The following is a 9,603-nucleotide window of genomic DNA, read 5'->3' as shown; positions in this document are numbered from 1 at the left end:
ATTTAAATTGTTGAAATGAAGGGACATATCCCCTCGCAAGGTGAGATAATCAAGAAAAGACAAAAATAGGGTGGGGTCATTAAAAAATCTTCTTCTCAAGAACCACTGTGCCAGAAAAGCTGAAACTTATGTGAAAGCATCCTGGGGTAGTGTAGATTCTAAATTGTTCAAATCATGACCCCCGGGGATTGGGCGGGGCCACAATGGGGAATCAAAGTTTTACATAGAAATTTATGGGAAAAATCTTTGAAAATCTTCTTCTCAAGAACCACTGTGCCTGAAAAGCTGAAACTTATGTGGAAACATCCTGGGGTAGTGTAGATTCTAAATTGTTCAAATCATGACCCCCGGGGGTTGGGCGGGGCAACAATGGGGAATCAAAGTTTTACATAGAAATTTATAGGAAAAATCTTTGAAATCTTCTTCTCAAGAACCACTGTGCCTGAAAAGCTGAAACTCATGTGGAAACATCCTGGGGTAGTGTAGATTCTAAATTGTTCAAATCATGACCCCCGGGGATTGGGCGGGGCCACAATGGGGAATCAAAGTTTTACATAGAAATATGTAGGAAACATTTTTCAAACTCTTCTTCTCAAGAACCACTGTGCCTGAAAAGCTGAAACTTATATGGAAGCATCCTGGGGTAGTGTAGATTCTAAATTGTTCAAATCATGACCCCTGGGGATTGGGCGGGGACACATTGGGGAATCAAAGTTTTACATAGAAATATATAGGAAAAATCTTTGAAAATCTTCTTCTCAAGAACCACTGTGCCTGAAAAGCTGAAACTCATGTGGAAACATCCTGGGGTAGGGTAGATTTTAAATTATACAAATCATGACCCCCGGGGGTTGGGCGGGGCCACAATGGGGAATCAAAGTTTTACATAGAAATATGTAGGAAACATCTTTCAAAATCTTCTTCTCAAGAACCACTGTGCCTGAAAAGCTGAAACTTATATGGAAGCATCCTGGGGTAGTGTAGATTCTAAATTGTTCAAATCATGACCCCTGGGGATTGGGCGGGGACACATTGGGGAATTTAAGTTTTACATAGAAATATATATGAAAAAGCTTTGAATATCTTCTTAATAACAACTGGGCCAGAAAAGCTGAAACTTATATAATTATGATCAGTGGGGTAGGGTGGGGTCACAATACAAGGGGTAAATCTAGTAAAGTACAGAATTGTCAAAGCTTCCCAGGTGAGCGATGTGGCCCATGGGCCTCTTGTTATCCTTAGCCAATGTCTTCTTGTGTAGTGTTTTTAAGGCATTCTATTTGTGGGTTAACCCTTAGCTAAAGCGTTATTCATGTGTAGTGTTAAGGGTTTTCATGTTTAGCCTTACTTAGTCTGATGATCATGTGTAGTTTTTTGAAAATGTTTTAGTTATCCTTAGCTAGTGTTTTGTATTTTTTTTATATATATATTTTTCTTAGCTAGTAGTATTCATGTGTAGTTTTCTAGGGTTTTTAATTATTAAACGCTTACTTTGTGTAAATTGTAAGAGTACATGTAAATTTAGAATGTTTTGTTCAAATACAAACAAATCTCAAAGCAAACTTGTCTTAATGCATTGACACTTACAATGAAGTGATATCATTCTCTTTGTTTTGAAAATAATGGGTTAACCCTTAGCTAAAGCGTAATTCATGTGTAGTGTTAAGGGTTTTTATGTTTAGCCTTACTTAGTCTGATGATCAAGTGTACTTTTTTGAAAATGTTTTAGTTATCCTTAGCTAGTGTTTTGTATTTTTTATATATATATTTTTCTTAGCTAGTAGTATTCATGTGTAGTTTTCTAGGGGTTTTAATTATTAAACGCTTACTTTGTGTAAATTGTTAGAGTACATGTAAATTTAGAATGTTTTGTTCAAATACAAACAAATCTCAAAGCAAACTTGTCTTAATGCATTGACACTTACAATGAAGTGATATCATTCTCTTTGTTTTGAAAATAAGTTGTAAGCAAAACAGGTATAAAGAAGTAAAATTGTCCATCCTTGGCGCTTCCCTATGTCTGTTTTGTTTAGATGTTGTTTATGTAAACTTTATTATCTTGAATATTGAAATTGAGTTTTAAAAAATCATTAGGATTGGAATGTAGTATAAGACTGGTTATTTGAAAGTTTACAGGTTAGATGAAATTGACAATTCATCAAGGCATTGCATCTGCTTTTATTTCCTTTTTCAATTAGTTGTACAAATTGAGATTGTTCTGTTTTTTATAACAAACATGTGCACACTTGTTGCAGAGAACAGATGACTCTGTAATATTAACGACACAGAAATATTTCTCCAAAATCTTTTTTGTTATTTGATTGACTTTCCTTCTTCCTGTTGCTTTGTGGCGTTTTTTTGCAAAGAAAACAGTAATCTCAATGGAATCCTCACAGAACATAATGGTATCACTGATCAAAATGCAGTGTCATATCACTGATAAAGATACAAGTGTCATATCACTGCTAAAAATGCAAGTATCAATCACTCTTAACAATACAAGTGTCATATCACTGCTAAAAACGCAAATGTCTATCACTGCTCACAATGCATCTCACTGTAAATCACTGTCAAATCAGTGCTTAATATATACAAATTCACTTCCCGGTTAAAAGGACTACAAAGGTACTGCCACCCTCAGTAGAGCTGGACTGCCATCCTCAGCCAGACATCTTTGACTATCCTTTCTTCCAGGAGTAATGTAGGAGCATCTCAAAGGAATAATTCCTCTTCCTTTTGAGGTCTGCTAGCCAGTCTTCAAATGACTGTGTGGCTATTTCAACACAGACACATTTCCATAATATTGCTTATGCCCAGGTGTATGTCGGTCTTTCTTGCACTTACTGCAAAGAATTCCACCACTTTTTCGCACATACTTCCTTTGGGTTCTTCCAGCTTCCTCTTCTTTTCTTTTCCTGTACCTGAGGGTGGAATATGATACAGGCGCAGGTACTGCTGGATTGCTGGTACTGTGAAGTAGGGGGGTTGTGGGTGGTGGAATCTGCAACAAAACTGGAGGTGGTTGTTGCTGCCCTGTGCCACGTGTTCCAGATTGGTAAAGGCTGTACTTGTTGAGTGGGAACTAAGTTCAACATTGCTGGAACAGGTAAAGGATCAGAAGGTGGGGTCACTTTTCTTCTCTTTACTTTATCATGATTGCAGTATTTGGCGGAAGGACAAACTCATGAAGATTATCAGATTTTCCAGAGCACAAGGACGCAGGCTTCTGAAGAGGTGGCGGTAAACTTGCAGAAGCTGTTACTGGTGGCTTTGGGGGTACTGCTCTTTGTTCCAATATGTACCTGTCTTGTCTCTTCCCACGCCGATTATACCTTAAAATAGAAATAAATGTGCTAGTATTTTTTTTTCACCTGAACTGACCTTGATAATGGATTAATATATAAGTACTCAGGACCATTACGTTGTCATAATGATATTGAAATGTAAGGCAAAATTATCTAACTTTTTTAACTCTTATCTAACAAAATTATCTAACTGCTTTTTTTTAATGAAGTATTCTTTATTACTCCCCATCTGATAAATGATTATTTTTAGACATTGGACAATATTCCTTCTTTTAAAATAGCAGTGCATTTCTTGATAGTCATCAAAAATGTACTTTTATAGAATTCTCAAGATTTTGATTTGGGTTTATTTTAGTAATAGGAATTTAATGATGGATTTAATACTTATACCCCCTGCTTGGAAAGTGGGAGCGTATAAAGTTATTGGTTTGTCCGACCGTCCATCCGTCTGCTACCCTTTTTAGGTCACCTGAGTAAACTCAGGTGACCTATTGCTATCTGTTTTCGTCCGTCGTCGTTCGTCGTGCGTCGTTCGTCGTGCGTTAACATTTGAACATTTTCAGCTTCTTCTCTGCAACCACTGAACCAATTTCAACCAAATTTGGTACAAAGCATCTATGGGTGAAGGGGAACAAAAATTGTGAATTTCATGATCCCTGCCCCCCTGGGGCCTGAGGGGTGGGGCCAAAACCACTAAAATTAGTGCAATCTTTAAAAATCTTCTTCTTTACTCCTGGACATCAAGCAGTCAAACTGTTTGCATGATTGTAATCAGCAATGAGTCCTCTACCAAAATTGTGAAATTCATGGCCCTGGGGTCAGGGGTTCTAGTGCTAGGGCGGGGCTAAATAAGTAGGTAGTGAAAATGCATTATTTCTTTGAAAATCTTCTTCTCTGCTCCTGGGTATTAAATAAACCAACTAAGTACATAGTTATGATGAGCAAGAGTGCCTCTTCCAGATTTGTGAATTATATGGCCCCAGGGTCAGGGGTTCTGGTGTTAGGGCGGGGCTCTATAGATTATATAGTGAAAATGCATTATTTCTTTGTAAATCGTCTTCTCTGCTCCTGGGTAGTAAATAAACTAATTAAGCACATAGATATGATGAGCAAGAGTGCCTATTCCAGATTTGTGAATTTTATGGCCCCAGGGTCAGGGGTTCTGGTGTGGGGGGGGGGGGCTATATAGATTACATAGTGAAAATGCAATAATTCTTTGAAAATCTTCTTCTCTGCTCCTGGGTATTAAATAAACTAACTAAGCACATAGTTATGATTAGCAAGACTACCTCTTCAAGATTTGTGAATTTTATGGCCCCAAGGTCAGGGGTTCTGGTGTTAGGGCGGGGCTCTATAGATTATATAGTGAAAATGCATAATTTCTTTGAAAATCTTCTTCTCTGCTCCTGGGTATTAAATAGGCTAACTAAGCACAAAGTTATGATGAGCAAGAGTGCCTCTTCCAGATTTGTGAATTTTATGGCCCCAGGGTCAGGGGTTCTGGTGTTAGGGCGGGGCTCTATAGATTATATAATGAAAATGCAATAATTCTTTGAAAATCTTCTTCTCTGCTCCTGGGTATTAAATAAACTAACTAAGCACATAGTTATGATGAGCAAGACTACCTCTTCAAGATTTGTGAATTTTATGGCCCCAGGGTCAGGGATTCTGGTGTTAGGGCGGGGCTCTATAGATTATATAATGAAAATGCATTTTTTCTTTGAAAATCTTCTTCTCTGCTCCTGGGTATTAAATAAGCTAATTAAGCACATAGTTATGATGAGCAAGAGTGCCTCTTCAAGATTTGTGAATTTTATGGCCCCAGGGTCAGGGGTTCTGGTGTAAGGGCGTGACTCTATAGATTATATAGTGAAAATGCATTTATTCTTTGAAAATCTTCTCTGCTTCTAGGTATTAAATAAACTAACTAAGCACATAGTTATGATGAGCAAGAGTGCTTCTTCCAAAATTTAGAATTTTAAGGCCTCAGGTTTAAGGGTTATGGTGCTAGGGCGGGGCTCTATTGATTATATAGTAAAAATAAATTCTTTGAAAATCTTTTCCTTTGCTCCTGGGTTTTATGCCAATTATCCAAGTATATATATATTTATGATGAAGAAAGGTGCATCTATCAAAGTGGTTTTTTATGCCCCCAGGGTCAGGGGGGGGGGGTTACACAGTCTAAAAATAAATTAATGCTTTGAAATCTGCTCTTTTGTCTTAATCAACCATTTTATGATAACATTTGCAGAATTTTGAAATATGTGGCCCATGGGTCACTGGTTCCTTTAGGGTGAGGTGCACAACTGGGTATAAAGTGGTAGTGCGTTTTTTTCTTTGTTACTCTGATCTACGTCTGGGTATTAAGTAAAAAGAGTAAGCATGCTAAGTTTATAATTATGATAAGCAAGGGTGCCTCTTTCAAAATTGTAAATTGTGAATTTCATGGCCTCTGGTTTAAAACATGAACTAAATTTAATTGTTTGAAAGTTGTTACACAATACTCAGGTGACCTATAAGGCCCGTGGGCCTCTTGTTTTTTTTAATTTTCTCTCCTTTTTTAGAAGGTTTATGTAAAGAGGATCCAGACAGAAGAGTTAGACTTGAAACCAATCCAAAGGACTATTGGTACAATGACAGATTTCTGTCGAACGCCAGTCCTGAAATCAACGGCAACTATGACGGAAGATGTTGTCCAGAAATCTGTGGGAACTGAGACTGATGCAGCAGTACTGCCCTTCAACAAGACACAGACTCGGAGGACAGTTCTGACGAGGAAGATGAAGATTGGCTTCCAGATGATGAATCTGATGATGACTATGATGAAGCAATTGATGAACTGTAAGCATAATATATCTCCATCTTTCTAAACATTTACTATAAATCTATATTTTGTTCTGTTGCTCATTTACTTTATCTTTACTTTGAAGGAAATTTTAATATTATTTTTTTATGTTTCCAAGGGATATCACAGACCATCAAGAAGACCGAGCCCATAGAGAGAGGAAATACATAGTCTATGAGAGTTGCTTGAAAGAACTTTTGTCACCCTGTAGGAGTTGTCAAGAGCATTGCAGAGTTGTGATAAAGAGCAGGCTGGGGTCATTTGTGCGTTTGTTGTCTTCCTGCGTGGCTTGTGGATTTGTGTTCACTTGGGGTAGCCAGCCATTGACTTCCAGGCTACCTTCTGGGGACTTGGAAGTAGCAGGGAGTATTTTATTCTCAGGAGCTAGTGTATCCAAAGCTCTTCAACTATTTAACAATATGAACATTATGTGCATTAGTGAAAGGACATTCAGGAATATTCAGAGTTCATATCTTATCCCTGCAGTGCGGAACGTCTGGATAGAGTACCAGACAGCTGCACTGCAACAGTGTGTTGCCAGAGATGTCAAAGTGGGTGGTGATGCTAGGTGCTGTAGTCCTGGACATTCAGCAAAGTATGGCAGTTATTCAATAATGGACCTTGAAACTGGATTGATCTTAGCAGTTGAATTAGTTCAGGTAAAGCAAAATATGTTTTATATGAATTACCCGGGGGTATTTCATACAATCAATATGCAATATTCCAATACTGCAAATATTAAGTTAAATAGGTCAAAGTATTTAAATGTGTACCAGTATTTAAAAAAAAATAAGTTGGAAAAACTGAAAGACTTCTTCAAATCCTTGTTTTGCAGGTAACAGAGACAGAAAACTCATACAGAATGGAGATGGAAGGTTTGAAGCGTTGTCTTCAGAGTCTTAAAGAAAGGAATGTCCGTATCACTGATCTCACTACAGACAGGCACATGCAAGTGAAGAGTTATATGGCAAAAGAAGAAACCTCAATCAGACATTGGTTTGATGTACGGCATGTTGCCAAAGGTAAATTTATCAAATAAAAATGATGTAAAGTTATGAATATGAATGCTGATAGCAAGTATTTCCAAGTTCATTGTTTTGTGTAATCAATCACATCATTGATATTTCATAATTTTGATGTAGGTATATTCAAGAAACTTCAACTGTTGGCAAAGAAGAAGGGCTGTGAAAAAATCAAAGACTGGTGCCACTCTATCTCGAATTATTTATACTGGTCTGCAGCGACAAGTGATGGTGATCTTGTGGAGGAGAAATGGCTTTCCATTTTGAATCATGTGTGTGATATCCATGAGGGGCATGGGGATAGATTTCAGGCATGTGAGCACCCTCCATTGGCTGATAGATCTTGGATTACCAAAGGTAAAATATCTCCACACTGGTCTTATAATACTCAATCATTATTAGCTTGACTGCAATTACATTACATGACGAAATATTATTGATTAAGTTTCATGTTTGTTGCAAACAATTTACCTTCATATTGAGTTGAACAAACAAAATATCGTGAAAAAAAAGTTTAACGAACAATGGTACTTTATTTTATATTATAATGAATTTGTTTTCATAGGTTCCAAAGCTGACAAAGAGTTGCAGTTAATTGTTGGAAATAAAAGACTTGTGAAGGATGTCAGGAAACTTTCACCGGCACGGCAGACATCACAGCTGGAGGCTTACCACAAGACTGTGTGCCACTTTGCACCAAAGTTTCACCACTTCTTTTATGATGCTATGAAAGCAAGGTAAATTTATTTCATTTTATATCATTAAAATCACAATAAAATTTTGTATAAAACTGTTTTTTAAGTTCTGTGGGCTTAACATAATTACATACATGTATTGAAGTAACTGTAACATTATTTGTAATATCATCTTCAATTTATCAGTATTTTTTTCTTTCATGGTTTAGAATACTTCTTGCTGCAACTCATCAAAATTAAAACACTCAAAGACGACAAGCTGTTACTAAAGGTGGTGAACTAAGATGGAAAGTGGCTTACCCAAAGGCAAAGAAAGGTGATCACACCCTGAAAGCTGTGATGGACACATGTTCATATGGTAATGGAATGTCTAAGGAAATACCATTGTTATTAATAAGATAAACACTGTCATTATAAAGTAAAATCTAAATAACTCAGATAAATTGAAAAAAAAATCCTTAACGAAAATAACATTATGACTGAATTGAATAAGTTTTCTTATTAGTAAATTTAGCTTTTTTCATTTTTTTTAAGAGTATGTAGAGAGATTAATGGAGGAAGCCTTCGACTTAAGGAGAAGACATCCCTCGTATGAGGTAGCTCAAGAGACATTTCGTCAGGAATGCCCACCACCAATGGCTGCTTTTGGTAACCAAGTGGATAAAGGTGAAGCAGTCAGAAGATACCGGACACGTTTTAACCGTTGAAGCTGCTTGTAAGGAATGAAGAGACAGATGTCAGTAATAGTATCACAAACCTCTAGTCCCATTTTCAAATATTTTAATTGTCAAACAAGTTCCTTTAATCTTCTTTGCTTTGGCATGTAAATGAAATACTTTTCCTTGATCATCAGTAATACATGTCATTTTACAGTACAATAATATGGTTGTTTTTTAATATTTATTATACAAAAAAAGCTGCTGCCTTTTGACATTTTGTAAATGTGGCATGTATATGTCTGTACAACAAAGTTAATGTCAATTACATTTTATATTGTTTTAAACAAGATAAAATCACTGTTACACTTTGTCACTTTTTGTCTTTAATAACGCTCAGTAGTCCCTAGGATACTGGAAACCTGTGTACTGCGATAAAGGGAATGAGGTGCGAATGGCACTCACAACACATGCTGGGATCACTTTCCTGATATTCTTACCAAGGCGATGCCACAGCCATCTTGTGTATCTTCTATATGCAATGTAGCGGTAGAGTCTGAAAAAAAATTTAAACCAGTTAAATCAGCACAGAAAAACAAAAATATGATATAAATTTTTGTTGCACAAGGAAGTTTTATCTTTTTATGCTTTCTCATAGACTATTTTGTACCTTTTCATCATAATCAAAACAGAGATACGAATTTATATCAAACATTTTGAGCTGCCTTGTCTAATGACCAGGAATACATATTAACACTTACTCATGCACTGGTTCTTCATCTCCTATTGGGCCATTGTAGTCTAGATACTCGTAGAAGGCGAGTTCGAGGACCAAGAAGAAATGAAATATTTGTCCCTTAATATTTTTTTGTTAAAACACTGGAAAACAATTCAAACTGTGCCAAATTTGAAATTATTTGTCTTCTGGGTAAGTCAGTAATACTGTTGCTTCTAGCGTAGTAGAGGTGGATTGAAAATGAATTTCGATCTGCAATTTGAATCCGATATTTTCCAAACGTCCGCGTCGACGTGTAGCGTAGCTTAGGTGGATTGAAAATGGATTTCGATCTGCAATTTCAA

At 36.6% G+C, this 9,603-nt stretch overlaps 1 protein-coding gene across 1 annotated transcript; it reads left to right on the top strand.

The window, feature by feature from the left end:
- The first annotated feature begins 6,050 nt into the window (after window positions 1-6,050).
- On the top strand, window positions 6,051-8,587 carry LOC134260079 (uncharacterized). Its single transcript, XM_062742661.1, has 7 exons — window positions 6,051-6,146; window positions 6,269-6,809; window positions 6,986-7,172; window positions 7,293-7,529; window positions 7,738-7,909; window positions 8,077-8,225; window positions 8,402-8,587. Exons 2-6 carry the CDS (start codon window positions 6,570-6,572, stop codon window positions 8,105-8,107), a joined length of 867 nt encoding a protein of 288 aa, XP_062598645.1. The 5' UTR covers window positions 6,051-6,146; window positions 6,269-6,569; the 3' UTR covers window positions 8,108-8,225; window positions 8,402-8,587.
- Window positions 8,588-9,603: the final 1,016 nt, after the last annotated feature.

This window comes from Saccostrea cucullata, unplaced genomic scaffold (assembly GCF_032062105.1).
Source record: "Saccostrea cucullata isolate Sc308-1 unplaced genomic scaffold, CSIRO_AGI_Scuc_v1 ctg1333, whole genome shotgun sequence".
Classification (NCBI taxonomy): domain Eukaryota; kingdom Metazoa; phylum Mollusca; class Bivalvia; order Ostreida; family Ostreidae; genus Saccostrea; species Saccostrea cuccullata.
Note: the sequence above shows the minus strand (reverse complement) of the source record. Positions and strands in the feature narration are given on the sequence as shown.

Excerpts from the sequence above, each read along its gene's own strand:
- LOC134260079 (XM_062742661.1), top strand. The coding sequence starts at position 6,570 with ATGAACATTATGTGCATTAGTGAAAGGACATTCAGGAATATTCAGAGT. Across the intron at positions 6,810-6,985 it reads TAGCAGTTGAATTAGTTCAG|GTAACAGAGACAGAAAACTC; the intron begins GTAAAGCAAAAT and ends CTTGTTTTGCAG. Across the intron at positions 7,910-8,076 it reads TATGATGCTATGAAAGCAAG|AATACTTCTTGCTGCAACTC; the intron begins GTAAATTTATTT and ends TTCATGGTTTAG.